At 47.0% G+C, this 20,382-nt stretch overlaps 2 protein-coding genes across 2 annotated transcripts in view; one reads left to right on the forward strand and one right to left on the reverse strand.

The window, feature by feature from the left end:
* Window positions 1-477: 477 nt before the first annotated feature.
* On the reverse strand, window positions 478-15,449 carry SNRPF (small nuclear ribonucleoprotein polypeptide F). Its single transcript, XM_068104753.2, has 4 exons — window positions 15,322-15,449; window positions 12,941-13,066; window positions 3,737-3,801; window positions 478-714 (listed from the first exon to the last, which is right to left on the reverse strand). Exons 1-4 carry the CDS (start codon window positions 15,325-15,327, stop codon window positions 648-650), a joined length of 264 nt encoding a protein of 87 aa, XP_067960854.1. The 5' UTR covers window positions 15,328-15,449; the 3' UTR covers window positions 478-647.
* Window positions 15,450-15,687: 238 nt separating this feature from the next.
* Window positions 15,688-20,382, forward strand: part of MED20 (mediator complex subunit 20) — a 47,581-nt gene continuing 42,886 nt past the window's right edge. Inside the window, exon 1 of the mRNA XM_068104747.2 lies at window positions 15,688-15,867. Coding sequence (XP_067960848.1) covers window positions 15,854-15,867 — 14 coding nt within the window. The 5' untranslated portion in view covers window positions 15,688-15,853. The remainder of the gene's footprint in view (window positions 15,868-20,382) is intronic.

Consider the following 20,382-nt stretch of genomic DNA (forward strand, 5'->3'; position numbering starts at 1 on the left):
CATGTAATAACGTTTGCAAAAATGTATAGGTTTGCTAATCTACCATGATTTTGAACGAAAAAACATAGTGAACCTGACTATTAGATACGCAAGATCTTCCTTCTGTATGAAATCACGGGGCGCATTTCTTTTATTGGAGGACCGAATGGTACCGTTTTGTTTTGGTGCTGATTCTTTTTTTTTTTCCCCTCCACCCAAACCCCTCACTTTTTGACCTTTATTCACTTAAATTCATTTTTTCAGCAATCTCTTGAGCGATTGACAAAAATTTTAACATAGCAGCGACTACCCATGAATAATTATTTGACGGTAAATATGACATCAGAAGTACTGTGGTATGACAGCTATGTTGGAAAAAATATATATAAACTTTGGACATACGTCTTCTGTGGAGGAGGACACAGGGGAATGAGCAAGGGATATACAAACTATACAAAGCAAGAAGAGGAAGGAAAGCTCAAATTCACACAAGACGACTTACAAATGCCACTTTTATTTTCCTGAATACAAGAGCAAGTTTGATCTCATCACAAGATACTCATATTGCAAGATCTTCATGGAAAAAAAAAAATTCCTTTTGATTTATACCACAACTCCTTTCAATAAAATAAAAAAGGGTCCTCAAACAAAAACACTGGAAAATCAGGTCACTCTCTCATCTCTCCATCTTCTTCTTCTTCTTCCACACCCCGCACATACAGAACGTTGTTACACCTGTGCAAAAGAGCAATGGGAATTCATGAGTAGGCAATTCAACATATCAACATTGTACAATTTAACATCCATGTGAAAGATGAACACAGAGAATGTGACATAGTCATGTTCGACATCAATATAACCATTGGACCAAGACCGCACAAACACCATTTCACTCGCCGTCACATGTGCAGCCATTCCGTGATGGTTAACGGCTGGGGCAAACAATGCTTTGCAATACTACAAGTAAACTCATGCAGTTCTCGTTCAATGCCCATAGAATGGACAGTAGTTGTATAAAATCAACACGAACACATGTATGCATTAAACCGTTAATAACCCTTGAGCCAAACCCGAATGTTTTTGCCAGAGGAAGTAAGGCTAGTTGTGCTTTTTAAGCAAAGCTCAGGCCCTCAGAGTTGGAAACTATGTGATAGCAGCATGTAATTCTTTTCCTTCCCTGTTTTATCACTCAATATACAACCTTACACCTGAGGTCGCCGGTTACCAGATTTCTCACCCAAAATGTATAGTCAGTCAGTTTATGGTGTATAAAGATTTATACAAGTATAATCACCAAAGTTTTGTATCTTGTCAAAAGGCAAAGACATCAAATTCTCATATCATGGTATAAAAGTATGGTATAAAATGTGATAGAAATAAACGCCTAAAGCCACTCAAAGTGAAGATAGATGGATGGGGGGGGGGGGGGGGGGGGGGGGATTGTGACCCAATAGCTAAGGAAACTGCTTCGGCAGCTCTATGCATCGTCACGGTGCAAAACGGAATGGTCATCAACAACAACATATATATAAATATACACGAATGAATGATTGAATGAATGATCGTTTTAAGGCCATTTTCCCCGCGAGAGGGGGTTAGCCTTGCGGGCCCCATGACAATCATGGTTCCCTGTTTGAGGCAATGTGTTTTTATGGCCGGATGCCCTTCCTGACGCCAACCCTTGGTCACGCTCTTACGATGCGCAGGGATACGGTGTACCTATTCTAAATCGGGGTACACACCAGGATCATTCATCCCAGCAAGCTGGTACTCGATTTGCCGACCTCGGAAGGATGACAGGCTGAGTCAACCTCCCTGGCGTTAATTCAGCGATCGACCGGGATTCGAACCCAGGATCCTAGGATCCCAAGCCGGCACCCGAACCGCTAAGCCAACGCCAGGCTAATATATAAATATACATACCATATAATTATAGTGGGGCAACTTAGCATAACAATTGTGCATTTTGTGAGGAAAGCACCAAATTTGGCACACTAGTAGACTATACTATTATGAACAGATTTGGATATTGGGCCATTGGGCCATCTCAAATTCAGCCCCTGATGGCTGTGGCAGCCATTTCCCAAAATGACACCTTCAGCTTGTTCCGACGAATTGCATCATCAATTGGCTTGGTCCTTTCCACCAGGCATTCTCTGGTGAAAGCCTGGAACTGCTCTTGGCCAATCTTCTTCACATTCCTGACAGTCTCAACTGCAGCAGGACCTGCAATTTCCTGTGTCAAGGACAACCAGATCCATGCTCTCTTCCTCAAAGGGGTTGCCAAGCTCTTCTATGACGCTGACAAGGGCACGGACATCCTTGGCGAAAGAGGTCTGCACACTTGGTGTCTGGTCGTGATGACGTGTGTCCTCTCGCCTCCCCCAGTGTTGATGGCCATCTTGGAACTCTTCTATGGCCCTGGCAACTTCTGGCCCGGCAATCATCCAACGCCGCAGGGCACTTGGGTTGTCAGTGAGGCCGACTGCTCCACTATCTCCTTTGATGCAGGCGTTATTCTGTTCATGTGCCTGGTCGATTGGGATCGAAGAGAACACCACCTTCGTCTTCTATACAGTGAAGTTGCCAGCCCTGAATTCTCTGGCTACATCTGGGTGCTTCATTGGGAGTGCAACCATGTCCCTCAGGTGAACAGGGACCCACCTGGCATAGTGTGTGTGGTCTAAGGCATGGAACCATGGGACCAGTTCTGTCAGGGAATCAAGGTACATCGTGAATGAAGCCTGCCGCAGAGAACGCACGTAGACCAGTACCAACATCTCTCGTTCCAGCACAGTTGCCCAGTACTGAAAGTTGGGAATGTCTTCTCCTCTCTGGTGACACCAGTCTTCGAACTCAGGCAGGTCTTCTGCATCATCAGCATACGTCATACAGTGGCGTTCATACGCACGGTGTTGCAGGATGTAAAGTGCCGCTGCAGTGATTTGATGAGCTCTTCTTGTGCGGGTGACGTGGGCAGCTCGCAGGAAGGAGTCGGCCGTCCCTGGCGTTGCAATCTCAGCTTGCAAATCTGCAAAATCGGCAAATCTTGCAAAAATCAAATCTCTGAATCTGAGATGGCCCAATATCCAGATCTTTTCATAATATGATAGTCTACTAGTGTGCCAAATTTGGTGCTTTCCTCACAAAATGCACAATTGTTATGCTATATTTAGCTTAGCTGCCGGACGGACGACTGTTGTATTTGTGTAATGTCTGTTCCTCTTTGTCAGGGTAGGTTTTAAAGGCTTTGATTAGCCCTTTAGGAGGGATTTGAGTGGCGTTTTAATGGGGAATCTTGGAACATGAATGTGTGTCCACCGGTTAAAAGACCTAAAAGACTCCAGGGACCGAAAAGACCCCAAGCACCCAGAAGACCCAAATGACCCTGAGGATCCAAACCACTTAGATGACCCAAAAGACCCCTGTATGGAGAGATTAGTCAAGTTTGAGGTCCATACCAGGGGGGCGTCGGGTACAAGAGAGGGGAGGGGTGGGGGTTCAATAACAAAACATATGGAGTAAAAAATGAATGAAGTTATTAGAGTATTAATGTTAAGAAGTGCAAACCTTTTACTTCATCTTTAAATTGTAATTGGACATAACTAACTTCAAAAAGAGACCCAACTTTAAATATTTTATCTCCTTCATTTGCTGCACAACCTTTGCTCGACCTACAATCCGTGTACCAAAATATTAAGAGTATATAAACAGGTAACTTCAAATACTCCAAACGAAAGTTGAATAATTTAAAAACCTGATGAGAACTTCCCCCAGATGACCGGCCAAAGCTCCATCGATGAATTCCTCGGTATTTGCCAGCTGGAAAAGAAAAAGGAAAAGTCGGTAAAAAGTTGAGCTCAGCAAATGCACTCGTACATTGCGGAAACTATTGCTCATGTATCAAGCTCAAACTGGACCACCACAACAATCACGTATCAAGCTCAAAGTGGTCCACCACAACAATCACGTATCAAGCTCAAAGTGGTCCACCACAACAATCACGTATCAAGCTCAAAGTGGTCCACCACAACAATGACGGATCAATCTCAAAGTGGACCACCACAACAATCACGTATCAAGCTCAAAGTGGTCCACTACAACAAAGTCTTATTCTAACAGAACAATGAAATACTAGTCTCCAAAGGTTTGTGTCGACCTGAATCAGCATGTTGAAAACGCAGAAGCAGAGCGAGAATGCAGAGGACATGCAATCCACCTTGGCCCCACCCCCTTTAGAATGCTCCTTGCCCAGTGCCCATTCGAAATAGCACCACGACCTTCAGAAACCAAGCCCCACGCCGGAAAATATGCAGAATATCCGGAATAAAGTTTATTTATTTCCAAACTGCCTGGGCGTTTTTGATCCACCATCTTGTATTATGGCCTCAAATCTTAGTTAGCGAAGCGTTTGTGGAGTACGCAGTACTGGGAGGGGCAGAGCGCAGCACATATGCGATACAAAGAAGTTATGCACACCCGAATCGCGAGTACAGAGGTGATTCCTCCCCTACTCCTCAAGGTGAATGGCTACTCATGGATAATGCCCCATCCCACATGCAAGTGCCCATTCTGAATTTGACTTACACCCTGTTTCGTTTCAGCTCACCTGGAATAAAAAATGTCCAGAGGAGGTATTAGCATCGCAAGGCGTCCGTCAGTCAGGAATCGAGTCACGCAGTCAGGCGGTATCTTCTGCATAATGAACAGCTTACCATGGATGCCATTATGGCCTCAAATCTTAGTATATAGTAGTTTGATACGTCATACAGTGGCGTTCATACGCACGGTGTTGCAGGATGTAAAGTGCCGCTGCAGTGATTTGATGAGCTCTTCTTGTGCGGGTGACGTGGGCAGCTCGCAGGAAGGAGTCGGCCGTCCCTGGCAATATCCCCCTGGTATGGATATTGGGCCACGCAACCATCGGTCTGCGTGGGGTTGTGGTGGACCAGGAATGGCATAACTGCACGCACTATTTCGATGAAACAAGACCACAACCTTCATCACCCGTGATGTGCCAAGGTGACATTTTACGCAGCGTCACTTGCACCACCCTGCCTAACACAATACATTAGTTATTCGTGCATGTTGTTTGTGTCCTTTATGACATCCATAAAAACAGTAAGTTTCCTCTGAAATAATTTTCCATTTTGTTTGACTGAGGCAGGCAGAGTAAAAACATCATCTCACTCCTCTCTGCGCCTGGTGTTGGCTTAGCGGTTAGGGTGCCGGCTTGGGATCCCAGAATCCTCGGTTCGAATCCCGGTCGATCGCTAAATTAACACCAGGGGGGTTGACTCAGCCTGTCATCTTTCCGAGGTCGGCAAATTGAGTACCAGCTTGCTGGGATGAATGATCCCGGTGTGTACCCCGGTTTAGAATAGGTACACCGTATCCCTGCGCATCGTAAGAGGCGACTAAGGGTTGGCGCCAGGAATGGCATCCAGCCATAAAAACATTGCTTCAAACAGGGAACCATGATCGTCATGGGGCCCGCAAGGCTAACCCCTGCTCCAGCGGGGAAAATGGCCTTAAAACGATCATTCATTTTCATTCATATATTCATTCACTCCTCTCTGCGCATGTGCGATCGGGACAAATTCCAAGCCAATACATGGTAAGCTGTTCAACAGCAAACTTGCGGTCTCAATCATGCTCCGATTCGTGTTCAAAATAAAACATTCAATTTAAATATCTTGTCCCTCAATCGTAAACCGATGATTACAGACAGACGGCCAGGCATGAATCAATTGCTGAACCCTGCTTCTCACTTTGTCTGCGTGGGGTACAATTAATCTATCACTGTGACGCAGTTGTCTGCGTGATGATAGTTTTTCAGGTAAACAACATGGAAATCGACTATGCAAAGTTAATACAAAGTTGTTCACACCATTCCTTAAGGGAATTCTGCTGGCAGGTAACTCAGGGCATTGTGGTTGGATTCACAGATGGTTGTCAAGATAATCCACACTACTCGTTGTTGCACTTCAATCATAGGTAACTGGTGTTGTGGAATGCCATACTGGACAACAAATAAGCCATCGGTCTAATCGAAGATGTGTAACACGGTGATCAGATTTTGCAACAGAATACACAACTTCCTGAATGACCGAAGCATGTAGAACGTCTTGTAGAATGAATGAATGAATGATCGTTTTAAGGCCATTTTCCCCGCTAGAGCGGGGGTTAGCCTTGCGGACCCCAAGACAATCATGGTTCCCTATTTGAGGCAATGTTTTTATGGCCGGATGCCCTTCCTGACGCCAACCCTTGGTCACGCTCTTACGATGCGCAGGGATACGGTGTACCTATTCTAAATCGGGGAACACACCGTGATCATTCATCCCAGCAAGCTGGTACTCAATTTGCCGACATCGGAAGGATGACAGGCTGAGTCAACCCCCCCTGGCGTTAATTCAGCGATCGACCGGGATTCGAACCAAGGATCCTTGGATCCCAAGCCGGCACCCTAACCGCTAAGCCAACACCAGTCTTGTAGCCAATGAAGTAATGAGGTTTATGTTATCAGCCCACTTGAGGTCATTACTAGTGACAACACCCAGTAGTTTAACCCACTGACTCTCCTCCAACATAACTATCGAGTTGGATCGGCGATGGAGGGAGTTGGTGACAAGTGAAAGACACACCTGCATAAACCGACACCGAATGTGGTTACGTTGCATCTTGGAATCTGTACACCATCGTAGTATAATTCACCAAATGTCCGTTCGAAGGTAATTCACCAAATGTCTGTCTGTCCGTTCGAAGATACCGCAAAAACGGCTGAACCGATCGCAACGATATTTTGGGTGGGTAATCCTGGGACCCCTGGGAGTAAAATAGGCTATATTGTTTTTCCAATTTTTTTTTTCACAATTTTCCAATTTTTTCAACCACGATGGAATAATATTTACCGATATGAACAGTGACGTGACTTTTGTTGAAATTCTACAAATACTGCTTAGATTTTGATGAGAATTATGAACCTGACGCGGATGCGGAAGTGGACAGATTACGGCTGTGCAGGTTTGATAATATCCCAATCCAACCGTCATTCAATCGTAATATTAAATCGTTAAACGTTAATCGTGTTAATCGCTTTGTTAAAGTATCGATTGATGATTGGAATTGAGTGAATACAATTACGATTTTGAATTTGTAATTGTATTCACCCAACCATACGGAACTTCACATCAGGATTTAAATATTTGTTTATGTCACGAATGTTGTTAAAAGTTTATTATATTAATGTGTATTTGTGATTGGAGTTATGCTGTTTGCAATGACAAAAGAGATATCGAGTTCAAATGAATGACGAAATGCAGTGACGGTTTTATGTTCTAAACATGAAATTCGCGGATCAGCATATGCGGATTCACCATTGACTGGGAATGGAACACACGTACCCATTTGTTTGCGAACGGGTACGTTTTTCATGGAAGTCGGCTTAACGGCTGACTCCGCACGTGAAAAAGCTGAATGCCTCAACTCTGTGTTTGCCTCTAAATCTTGTGTCCCAAACCCATCCCTCTCTGTACCCACCGTACCCAGTCGTACCCAGCTGCTCCTGGACTCTGTGTCCTTTCCTCCTGACAAGGTGGAAAAGTTTCTGTCAACCCTCGACTCTGATTCTGCAACTGGTCCTGACGGCATCAGCCCACGGGTCCTAAAATCATGTGCTTCCGGCCTTCCGCTCTTTCACTCCCTCTTTCTGTTCTCTTCACCCTCTCCTTTGCTCAAGGTCATCTGCCATCTGCTTGGAAATCAGCCAACATCACCGCTTTGCACAAAAAAGGTGCAAAAACAGATCCCAGCAACTACAGACCAATCAGCCTTCTCCCAATTATCAGCAAAGTCATGGAATCCATCATTGCTTCAGATATGAAATCTTTGCTCTTCTCCAATGGCTTGATCTCTGATCATCAATTTGGTTTCAGACCTGGTCACTCTACTCTGGACATGCTGCTTCTGCTTTCTCAACAATGGATGGAGGTCCTCAACGCCAAACAGGAAATTAGAGCCGTCTCCCTTGACATTTCACGTGCCTTCGATACGGTCTGGCACCCTGCTCTGCTCACCAAACTCTCCTCCTTTGGTATCCATGGAAATCTCCACGCATGGCTGGCGGACTTCCTCTCTGGTCGTAGTCAACGTGTGGCCCTGAATGGGTTTCTCTCATCTCCTCTTCCTGTTCAGGCTGGAGTTCCCCAAGGTAGTGTTCTGGGCCCTGTGCTTTTTCTGGTCTTCATCAATGATCTCTCTGACTCTCTTGAAAATCCTCTCTATCTCTTTGCTGACGACTCTACTCTCTGTCGCTCCATTCCTCATCCCTCAGATCGGCAGTCTGCAGCCTCCTCACTCTCTGCAGACCTGGACAAAATCACAGACTGGGCAAACAAATGGAACATGTCTTTCAATCCTGATAAATCTCACACTCTTACGATGTCTCTCCGAAAAGACCGACTGGAAAACCCTCCCATCCACTTTCTGAATAATCCTCTCCAATAAGTTCTGTCACTCAAGCTTTTGGGTCTCACTATTTGCCATGATCTTTCCTGGGAAAACCACATTTCAAATCTGGCCTCCAAAGCCAGTCGCCGACTGGGCATCCTCCGTCGTGCGAAGTCCTTCCTTGGCCCACCTGAGCTCCTCACCACATACAAGGCTTTCATCCGCAGCTCTATGGAATACTGCTCTCCCCTCTGGTCTGGTGCTCCTGCCTCACACCTAGCCCGTCTTCACGCTGTTGAAACCAAAGCGTTCAGAATCATTGGAATCTCCTGCGATGAAGCTAACTCCAAGGGCCTTTCACTCACTCACCGCAGGCAGGTTGGTGGTCTTTCCGTCTTCTACCGACTCCTCTCTGGCCTTGCCCCCCCAGCCCTCTCTGGGCTCTGTCCCCCAAATATTCCTACAGGTCGCACAAGATCTGCCTGCAACCCTCTTATGGTTAAACTGCCAAAATCAAGACTTTCTGCTCACCTTCACTCCTTCATTCCTCTTTTCTCCCGCCTCTGGAACAAACTCCCTCACTCTCTTCAATCCCACTCCACCCTCCAGGTCTTTAAAACAGCTGTTCACCACCATCTCTTATCCTCCCCCATCCAAAACCTTGATCTTTTCTACCCCCGCTAATTTCGGTCCCCTTGTGTTTTATACTTCTCCCACCCCCCCCCCCCCCCCCTTCCCACGCATCCTGCCCCCAAGCCCTCTCCCTCCCACACTTCTCCCTGCTCTCAAATGTTGTGGTTGTGTGCTTCCCCTTCTCTCCCCATCTTGTCTTCCGCTCCCTCTTTTTGTATATTTTGTTTGTCTGGTTGATTTGTTTGTGAAATAAATGTTAGCTCTTTCACGAGCCTCGATTCAGTGTACAAAAAAAAAAAAAAAAAAAAAAAAAAGTCCTTCACGAACTTGCTGTCCATGTCTGACGTGCGACTGAAGGTGCTACAGGAATGTGGAATTTATTGGTTTCATGCTTTAGCATTCGCCGTTTCCGCATTGTCCGTTTGGTTATGGCCTCCCACCCGTGCGTAGCACGGGTACCTCACTCGTTGTTGAAACTCCAAGAGAACTGACACAACAACAACAACAACAACAACATGCATTTTAAGGCCATTTTCCCTGCTAGAGCGGGGGTTAGCCAAGAGAACTGACTGGAGGGCAAACTCCGCAAACATCATCCACGTGTTTCCATTTGATGCCCGATGGCTGAAGAGCATCATTATTTGTATCCCTCCTTGCATTTTAATCTGTCCTCAGTGACTGATAAGTTTTTGACATGTTGGCCTTGGAAACGAGGTAAGTGTGCACCTGAAAATGTGTACTTTTCAAAGCCAAAATTGCCATGCCCTTCAAACCACAAATTTCATGGACTGATTGGAAGATCAAGAGGCACGCTGAAATGTCACTAAAAATAGAACCCGTGTCCAAAGGAAGCTGTTCAGTCTGGCATTTTTAATAAGAAATTGGCAAAGCCTTCAAATGAATGAAACCCTTTAGAACCCTCTAGAATTACATTAAAATTTAAAAATAGTGGCAATACCCCAGGGCGCTCACCTGGTAGAATAAACAGTATACTGCACAGACTAAAGGTATTTTAAACCAATTTCAATGGTTGTTAGGAGATGGGGCAGCATGTAGAATGATACTAACATAATCATAAGACTTTAAACAAACAAAAAATACCTATTTTGGGGGGAAATCCCCTCTCCCCCACCCCGCATACCTCCTCAGAACCCAATTTTTCTAATGCCCGTCAGATTTCATTGAAATTGTGGATGTAGTTTCAGAGAAAAGAGCAAATACCTACTTTGGGGGCAACCCTCCACCAAAACCCCACTCTCGCCCTCCTCCGACACCTCCCCTTCGGGCACGATTTTTTTTTTAATGCCGTGAACAAACTTTGATACATCATGGATGTTGAAGGTTGTGGTCAAGTTTCATCGGAGTGGCTTGTGTAGTTTCAAAGAAGAAAGCAAATTTTTTCACCTTTCACAAAGCTCAGAACAAGTATGTGTCTACCCTCGGGAGAACTAGGAAACAATATCTCTCTGCTCTCAAAACTGAACTCTCAAATCTGTCTCCTTCCTCCAAATCCTGGTGGCGTCTGGTCAAATCTGTTTCTGGTGTTTGTTCCCCCTCCATCCCCTCCCTTACCTCAAACGGTGACACAGCTGACTCCGCTCGTGAAAAATCTGAATGCCTCAACTCTGTTTGCCTCAAAATTGTGTCCCAAACCTATCTCTCTTTGTAAATCTAAATCTAATCTAAGAAAATCTAATAAAGAGTCAAACCACCTTGACCCCCGGTAGACCCCCTTAGACTACGACCTCTTTTGATGCAGTGAAAAAACTTTATTCACAACATAACAAATATAAATTGTGCCAAATTTGGTCACAATCCCATCAGCGGTTTCGGAGAAGTTGCAAGTGTTTACCGACTGATTGACGGACGACGCATCTTCGCACAAGCTCCCCGGAGCTTCGTTCCAGGTGAGCAAAAAAAACGTGGGTTTGAAAGGTTCTTCTTCATTTTTCATAGACGAATGGACGACGAATGGACAGATGGCAGGAAGGACAACCAAATATTTATGTGGCTTCACCGCTTAAAAATAATAAGAGAAGTTTTAAATTGGTGTTTATTTTCTGTTTACTGTTATTTTAGATATCAGACTCCAAGAAAGAACCATTTAATGAGACAAATGGAGTTCATTTCAATCAGAAACTCTCGACTGGAAAAGGCTGATGCACAACAATGGCGACTTGCACATTTTTCAAATAATGCACCATTTCTTCCAGAAAATTGTTGAAATTAAAAATATTTTGGTATCCACATCAGTATTTCTTTGGTTTTTAGTGGAACAAAACAAAAAAAGCTGAAAAAATTCCTAAATCTTAGCTTATTCACACATAAATCCTTAAATGGCCCGGCCAATATTATTGGCACCTTTTAGAAGTTGTTAGAAACTTTTTCCATTTCAAGCAGGTGATTCTACTTTACTTTGGAAATGAACTCACAGATGGCGAGTTGCAGGTGCCTGCAATATAAAAATCACTCATTCCACCAGTTTGAACAGATAAAAGGAGTCATTCTGCTGTTTTGCATCACTGTGTGTAACGCAATGAGCATGGAGAAAAGAAAGAAAACCAGAGACTTGTCTGAGGTCAGCCACAAGATTGTAGCCAAGCATGGACAATCTCAAGGCTACAAGTCCATCTCCAGAGACCTCAATGTTCCTGTGTCCACCGTACGCAATGTTATCAGGAAGTTTAAGGCCCATGGCACTGCAGCCAACCTCCCTGGACGTGGCCGCAAGAGAAAACTTGATCGAAGATTCCAGCGAAGGATTGTTTTAATAGTGGAGAAAGCACCTCGATCAACTGCCAAACAGATTCAAGCTGAACTTCAGACACAAGGTACGACAGTTTCAACTCGCACCATCCATCGCCAACTCAATGAAAGGAGACCCAGGAGGACCTCACTGCTGAGACATATGAAGGCCTGACTGTTGTTTGCCAAAACACACCTGAAGAGACCAAATTAGGGCTTTTTGGTGAAGCACATCATCTCTATGTTTAGAGAAAACAAAATGATGCCTTCAAAGAAAAGAACACCTTCCCTACAGTCAAACATGGAGGAGGTTCAGTGATGTTTTGGGGTTGCTGTACTGCCTCTGGCACTGGGTGCCTTGAATGTGTGCACGCCATCATGAAATCACGAGATAACCAAGGCATTGTGGAGCGCAATGTTCAACCCAGTTGCAGAAAGCTGGGTCTCCGTCAAAGACCATGGGTCTTGTAGCAGGAGAATGACCCTAAACACACTTCAAAAAGCAACCAAGAATGGTTCAAGACAAAACGCTGAACTGTTCTGAAGTAGTCACCAATGAGTACAGATCTAAATCCCAATGAACACCTGTGGGGAGATCTGAAAACAGCAGTTGGGAGAAGGCACCCTTCAGATCTGGGGGAACTGGAGCAGTGTGCACAAGAAGAGTGGGCCAAACTGTCAGTACAGAGGTGTAGGAAGCTCATTCATGGCTGTAGGAAGCCACCTATTTGGCCACGACTAACCCAGGAGTAATCAGCTCCACAGCGTACCTTTAAACAAGCATTTTAAGGCCATTTTCCCTGCTAGAGCGGGGGTTAGCCTTGCGGTCCCCATGACAATCTTCTCCATTTTGCCCTATTTTCTGCATCTCCCCTTGTTAACCCCCTTGCCCGCATTTCTTCTTCCACCATCTTTAGCCAAGTCTTTCTCGGTCTTCCCCGTCCTGTACTTCCTTCTACATTCATTTCCATCACTCTTCTCAACCAGTCACTTTCATCCTTCCTCAACACATGACCAAACCATCTCAAACTGTTCCTCTTCACAGCATCCATCACAGGCTCTATTCCCATCATCTTTAAACAGCGTACCTTGAAACACAGGTGTGAAAAGCAAAAAGGTTATTGCACTGTACCTGCATGTTCATATAACTATCCACAGACACGAGGTAGCCCTTGTACTCCATTCCCCACTTCAACTTCACCATGACGGGTTTGCCCGTCAGACCATTCAGAAATGGCTTTGGGTTCATCGGGAGCGTCTGCACAAAGGAAACGTTCAGCATACGGGGTTAAAAACGTATGGGGGAGGGGGGAATCTCCATGACATCAAATTTAGTAGATTAGGACTTGGCAACAAAGACATTTAAGGCAATCACAATCTATGTACCATTGTTTCAGCAGCAGCGATACTCTGTTGAGACAGTCTCCTGACAAGGTTATCGGGGTTAGGGTTAGGGTTAGGGTCAACCCTAACCCTAACCCTAACCCTGACGGCATGGAGCAAATAAAAGGTAAACGCTGTCACACCGGATACGGATACTCCACATAGAGTGAGTCCCAGATATTGTGGGGAGGGGGTGTGGGGCAGTAAGAGCGCCAAGTATTGTGGGGAGGGGGGGGGGGGTGGGGCAGTAAGAGCGCCAAGTATTGTGGGGAGGGGTGTGTGGGGCAATAAGAGCCCCAAGTATTGTGGGGGGGGGCAGGAGGGGTGGGGGCAGTAATAGCCACAAGTATTGTGGGGAGGGGGGGGTGGGGCAGAAAGAGCGCCAAGTATTGTGGGGAGGGGGGGGGGGGGGGGTGTGGGGGCAGCAAGAGCCCCAAGTATTGTGGGGAGGGAGGTGGGTGTGGGCGCAGTAAGAGCCCCAAGCATTGTGGGGAGAGGGGGTGTGGGGCAGAAAGAGCACCAAGTATTGTCGGGAGGGGGGATGTGGGGCAGTAAGAGCGCCAAGTATTGTGGGGAGGAGGGGGTGTGGGGGCAGTAAGAGCTACAAGTATTGTGGGGAGGGGGGAGGGGGGGTGGGGCAGTAAGAGCACCAAGTATTGTGGGGAGGGGGGGGGGGGGGTGCGGGGCAGCAAGAGCTACAAGTATTTTGGGGAGGGGTGTGTGGGGCAGTAAGAGTGCCAAGTATTGTGGGGAGGAGGGGGTGTGGGGGCAGTAAGAGCTACAAGTATTGTGGGGAGGGGGGGGGGGGTGTGGGGCAGTAAGAGCACCAAGTATTGAGGGGAGGGGGGGGGGGGTGTGGGGGCAGTAAGAGCCCCAAGTATTGTGGGGAGGGGGGGGGGGGTGGGGGCAGTAAGAGCGCCAAGTATTGCGGGGGAGGGAGGGGGGGGGGGGGGGGTGGGGCAGTAAGAGCGCCAAGTATTGTGGGGAGAGGGGAGGTGTGGGGTAGTCAGAGCCCCAAGTATTGTGGGGAGGAGGGGTGTGAGGCCATTAAGAGCCACAAGTATTGTGGGGAGGGGTGTGGGGCAGTCGGAGTCCCAAGTATTGTGGGGAGGAGGAGGGGGGGGGGGGTGTGGGGCAGTCAGAGCCCCAAGTATTGTGGGGAGGGGGTGTGTGTGGGGAGCAGTAAGAGCGCCAAGTATTGTGAGATTTGAGAAACGCAGGTGTGTTGGATTGCAGGGGTGAATTGGAGAATGTGTGACTGGTACGTGAGGGAGTGGAGGTAAGGGGAGGGGAGTGCGAGTCCCAGGTATTTGGGGGAGGGAGTCGGAGTGCAGATCATGCGCGATGGAGGCGTACAGTGAGCCCCAGGTATTGTGTGTGTTGGGGAAGAGAGGGGTACATGGGAGGATGCATGACTGGTGCGTGGGGGGCATGAGGTGAGAGAATGAGGTGAGGAATTGAGGTCAGAGAATGAGGTGAGGGAGTGAGGGAATGAGGTGAGAGTGAGGGTATGAGGTGAGAGAGTGAGGTAATGAGGTGAGGGAGTGAGGAAATGAGGGAATGAGGTGAGGGAGTCAGGTGAGGGAGTGAGGGAATGAGGTGAGAGAGAGGGGATGAGGTGAGGGAATGACATGAGGAATGAGGTCAGAATGAGAATGGTAATTGAATGGGAATGAGATGATAGAGAAAGAGGTAGGGAGAGAAAGAGGTAGGGAGAGAAAGAGGTAGGGAGAGAAAGAGGTAGGGAGAGAAAGAGGTAGGGAGAGAAAGAGGTAGGGAGAGAAAGAGGTAGGGAGAGAAAGAGGTAGGGAGAGAAAGAGGTAGGGAGAGAAAGAGGTAGGGAGAAAGAGGTAGGGAGAAAGAGGTGAGAGAAAGAGGGGTAGCAATGTAATGTGTTGTACGAGTCCCAGGTATTGATTGTGGGGAGGGAGTCAGAGCGATGAACAGGATGCCGCACTCGTGTTCACAATGCACTTTAATTCGGTGGATTCTGTTAACACGACGCGCGGGAATATTTTGAACTAGTCGAGGCGTAAACAAGAAGGCCTGAATCATCAAAACGCCGCTTTTCAAGCGCATGGACGCGCGAGTGAGACCGCACGGATGGACAAACTGCACAAGGTAAAATACCGTCATATTTGCGGATCCCAAGGCTCCAAGTCCACAGAAAAATTACGAAAAACCAGCAACGTGCGGCACAGGACGAAGCAGGTTAGATCACGTGGTCGTGGATGTACCCAATGGGAGCCGCGCCGGCGCGCCGCCGAGACGGGTCACGTGAGGATGTGATTTCCGTGTGGACGCCGCGCTCCTTTCTGACTTTTCTTTTGTTTTACATTATTAACATCCAGGAGAAAGCAGTGCCGAACCGACCCGTATTCTGCTGTTTATACGGTAAGTCATAAATAATACTTATGTACGGTATTATTAGGATATTAAGTATTAGGCGGTGTATACGTAGCGAGAAATATCAATTTAATCAGTTAATCCTTCATATTCCGGTGAAGTGGTGTCAGTTGTTACACCTGCATCATTTATCGTCATTGTTTGTGGTTTTTACGTAGTTTTTAATTTTCATAGTAACACGTCATAGGGACAGTTGGTGCGCTGAGGGAGCGAACGAGCAACGAGGTGATCATTTTAAGAAGAGCATTTGGTGGTGATGGGAGTCACGTGGTGAGAATAGGTTACAATCGTTACGGAGTCCGAGGGGATGTTTGAACCCCATCATGCATACCTGGATACCAGGATACCTGGCAGATACAATCATCGGATAGTCTGTCCGGCTGGGAACTTATAAAATAGGTCGTGATGTGTGTGCGTGCGTGCGTGCGCGCGTATGTGTATGTGTATGTGTGTGTGTATATACTATGTGTGTGTATATACTATGTGTGTGTATATACTATGTGTGTGTGTATATACTATGTGTGTGTGTGTATATATACTATGTGTGTGTGTGTGTGTGTGTGTGTGTGTGTGTATATACTATGTGTGTGTGTGTGTATATACTATGTGTGTGTATATACTATGTGTGTATATACTATGTGTGTGTGTATATACTATGTGTGTGTGTATGTGTGTATATACACTATGTGTGTGTGTGGATGTGTGTGTGTGTGTGTGTGTATATATACTGTGTGTGTGTGTGTGTGTGTGTGTGTGTGTGTGTGTGTGTGTGTGTGTGTGTGTGTGTGTGTGTGTGTATACATGTATGTGACGCTGGAGAGACAGCATCGGGGGCAGGTGGCCTTGTAAGCCATTTTGCCAAGCTGCATGGTTTGGATTGTGTTTGAGTGTGTCACGTTTGGAGTGAAAGAGTGTGTAGAGAAGGGTGAGAAGGAGGCATGTTTGAGCAGGAGGCAGAGGGAGATCCACGAGTTGACAATGGAGTTGAGGTGTTTGAATGGAAGATGGAAGAGGGCAGTGGAAGGGGAGAGGAATGGGCTTGAGGTGTTGACGAAGCAGGTGAGGATGAGGTTGGTGAAGTTGACGAGAGTGGAAAGGATGAAGAGGCAAAGAAAGGAGAGGCAGAGGAAGAGAAAGAGGTTCTTTGAGAAGTCTTTTCAGTTTATGAAGGATCTGTTGGAGCCGTCTCAAGGTGGTGTACTGAAGGTACCAAAGGAAGGGTTGGAAGGTCACCTGCGTGTCACGTATGCAGACACAAGGAGGAACGAAGTGGTGGAGGACATCGAAGGATTGGTGAGACCGACAGAGCCAGGTGTTCCATTTGATTTGTCAGAGCCAAAGATGTCTGAGATTGAGGCAGTTTTGAGGAAGGCACAGGCAGCATCAGCTCCAGGACCAAGTGGAGTGCCATACAAGGTGTTTAAGAGTTGTGAAGGCATCAGGCAGTATCTGTGGAAGGCTCTGAAGGTGGTATGGAGGCAAGGAGTGGTGCCCAGTCAATGGACGAGGGCGGAAGGAGTTTATATTCTTTGGAGTTTGCTCAATGTAGATGGGAAGATATTGATGAGTGTCTTTGCGGCACGGCTCTCAGGCTTCATCAGAGGGAATGGTTTTGTGGATGGTTCTGTGCAGAAGGCAGGAATACCATGATCACTAGGATGCATTGAACACTTGGCAATGGTCTGGCAAGTGTTACAGGAGGCAAAGAGGCAAAGGTGGGATGTGGTGGTGGTATGGCTGGATTTGAAGAATGCATATGGGTGAGTGCCGCATGCCTTGATCAGGTATGCCATGGATTTCTTTTGGGTGCCACGGAGATTTAGGGATTTTTTGATGGCATATTATGATCAGTTTTGTATGCGGTTTGCGACACAGTCCTATGTAACAGACTGGCAGAAGTTGGAAGTGGGGATCCCGATGGGAGGTACCATCTCCCCTATTTTGTTTGTGCTGGTTATGGAGTTGTTGATATGTGCGGTGAGTGGACATGGGAAAGAAGTGGAGCTAGCCCCTGGTCAGAGGTTGCCAGCAATGTTTTCTCTCATGGATGACCTGGTAGTTGTCCAACAGTCCGCTGATGCAGCAGTAGAGGTACTGGGACGACTGGAAAGGTTGATGCGGTGGGCAAGAATGGGATTTAAAGCAAGAAAGTCGAGGAGTGTGGTAGTGAGACAAGGAGTGGTGGATAACATGCACAGGTTTGAGCTGGGAGGGGAGGTGGTTCCGTCATTGGTGGAGGCCCCTGTGAAGAGTTTGGGAAGATGGTATACAGTGGAGTTGAATAATGTGGGAAGAGTGGACGAGGTCAGAAACAAGCTTTTGAGAGGTTTGAAGAGGATTGATGGATGTGGTTTGCCAGGTAAGTTGAAGGTATGGTGTTTGAAGTTTGGATTGATACCATGAGTATTGTGGCCATTGATGATGTGTGATATTGCGATTGGGCATGTAGAGAGGATGGAGGTTGTGGTGAGCGGGTTTGTGAGGAGGTGGTTGGGAGTGCCACGCTGTTTGACGAACATTGCCTTTCATGGTCAGGGTGGAAAACTCCAGTTTCGCTTGACATCATTAACCGAGGAGTTTGAGGTGGTGAGGGTGCGGGAGTTCATGATGTTGCGGGTTTCAAGTGATTCAGTGGTAAAGAATGCTCTCCCAGAGAAGAAGGGAAGTCGGAAGTGGAATGCAAGAGCAGAGGTGGACGAGATGGAGGAGCGGTTGCAACAGGAGGAGGTCATGGGGATGGTACAGCATGGGAAGCATGGCTTGGGGTGGATGGAGCATGAGCGATGGGGAAAGGCATGTGTGAAAGAGAGGAGGAAGATGGTTGAGAGGGAGGTGAGAAGAAAGGAAGAGGAGGGGAGATATGTGAAAGCAGTCGGTCAGGCGCAGCAAGGTGCTTGGACAAGGTGGGAAGGTGTGCGGGTGAGGATGTTGAAGTGGCAAGAGATTTGGAGGATGGAGCCAATATTGTTGAATTTCCTGTTGCGGGCAACGTATGATGTGCTTCCATCACTAGTAAACTTGAGATTGTGGGGGTTGTTGCAGGAGGAGAGATGTTATTTGTGTGGAGGTTTGGGAACGGTGCAGCATGCACTGAGTGCATGTTCAGTAGCATTGGCAGCAGGAGAATACAGGTGGCGACATGATCAGGTGCTGGCGGTGGTGGTGCAGATGGTGCAACAAGAGGTGCTGAGATCGAGAGAGAGAAGAGTGGAGAAGGAGACCGATGGGGCAAAGGTGTTGTTTGTCAAAGAGGGCCAAGTGGTAAGAGGTGGAAAGAGGAGGAGGAGGAGGAGGGGGAGGAGGAGGAGGAGGAGGTGGAAAGCAAGAGGGCTGTCAGATGCTTGTGATTGGCAGGTGGTGGCAGACCTAAAGCCACAATTGGTATTACCAGAGGAGATCTGTGTGACAAGGTTGTGGCCTGACATTGTCATTTGGTCAGGTGCAACAAGACAGGTCATCTTTGGGGAATTGTCTGTACCTTGGGACGAGAACATGGAGGAGGTGCACGAGAGGAAGAGAGGAAAGTACAGTGAGCTGGAGGCAGAGTGCCGGGAGAAGGGTTGGCGAGTTTCTTGTCAGCCATTTGAGGTGGGGTGTAGAGGGTATATTGGTAATTCCTTTTCTGCATTTCTTGCTCGGCTTGGAGTGAGTGGGACAGAAAGAAGGAGGGTGTGACAAGGTGGCCCAGGTTGCTTTGAAAGGCTCACTTTGGATATGGAGGAAGTTTATGGAGGCACGTCGAACGGTGTAGGTTGGTTGTGTGTGGTTTTTAAATTATTATTATTATTATTTCTTATTTTGTGTATGTGAGTGAGTGAGTGGGTGAGGGTGTGTGTTTTTGCATGAATGAATTTTTGCATGAGTGTGTTTTTGTATGTTGAGTGGTGTATGTTGTAAGGGTAGGTAGTTGGTTGGTTGGTGTTGTGTGTGTGTGTGTGTGTGTGTGTGTGTGTGTGTGTGTGTGTGTGTGTGTGTGTGTGTGTGTGTGTGTGTGTGTGTGTGTGTGTGTGTGTGTGTGTGTGTGTGTGTGTGTGTGTGTGTGTGTGTGTGTGTGTGTATGAATGATCTAGTGTGTTTTGTTGGTGAGTGGTGAAGGGTATAAAGGTGGGTGTTTGAGTGTTCCACCATGTTTGTTTGGTGCTGTGGATTCTGGATGTGGAGGTGTTGTTGTTGTTCACACTGGCTGGGGGTGGGGGTATGTACGCATCCAGGTGCGGTTGCTGCATGTGGATGTGTACGTGCCCATGCTGGCCCACCTTAGCTGACCGTATCGAGGTTGAAGGGCCGAAACGGGATGATGCTGAGGACCTCGACTGAGGACCCGGTCAGTGCGGCACACTTGTGACCAGGTGTGTTTTGAGTGTGTGTGTGTGTGTGTGTGTGTGTGTGTGTGTGTGTGTGTGTGTGTGTGTGTGTGTGTGTGTGTGTGTGAGTCTAGTGGCGTAGTCTGGGTTTGTTGCGCCCAGGACCAAAGCTGAAATTGGAAAAACAGTATACCCTATTTTACTCCATGGGATCCCAGGATTACCCACCCAAAATTTCGTTGCGATCGGTTTAGCCGTTTTTGCGGTACCCGGGAACGGACGGACGGACGGACGGACATTTGGTGAATTGTAGTAAGATATCACCTTTCAGAGTGTGTAGAATCACAATTCAACACAAAAAAGCTAGTCGTAAAAAAGTGAATATTCAGCATGTTTAACTTAGCCTGAGTTTTAGCACAATTTAACATTCAGATGTATTTGGTTACCATGGCAACGGTGTGCAATTCTTCAAAACATTGCC

The sequence above is a fragment of the Myxine glutinosa genome, chromosome 1 (genome assembly GCF_964187855.1).
Source record: "Myxine glutinosa chromosome 1, kmMyxGlut1.1, whole genome shotgun sequence".
Lineage (NCBI taxonomy): Eukaryota > Metazoa > Chordata > Myxini > Myxiniformes > Myxinidae > Myxine > Myxine glutinosa.

Coding starts and splice junctions, on each gene's coding strand:
- SNRPF (XM_068104753.2), bottom strand. Junction 3,802..12,940: donor ATAGTTATATGAACATGCAG/GTACAGTGCAAT, acceptor TTTCTTTTCCAG/CTGGCAAATACCGAGGAATT. Junction 715..3,736: donor CTGGGGGAAGTTCTCATCAG/GTTTTTAAATTA, acceptor TCTTTTGCACAG/GTGTAACAACGTTCTGTATG.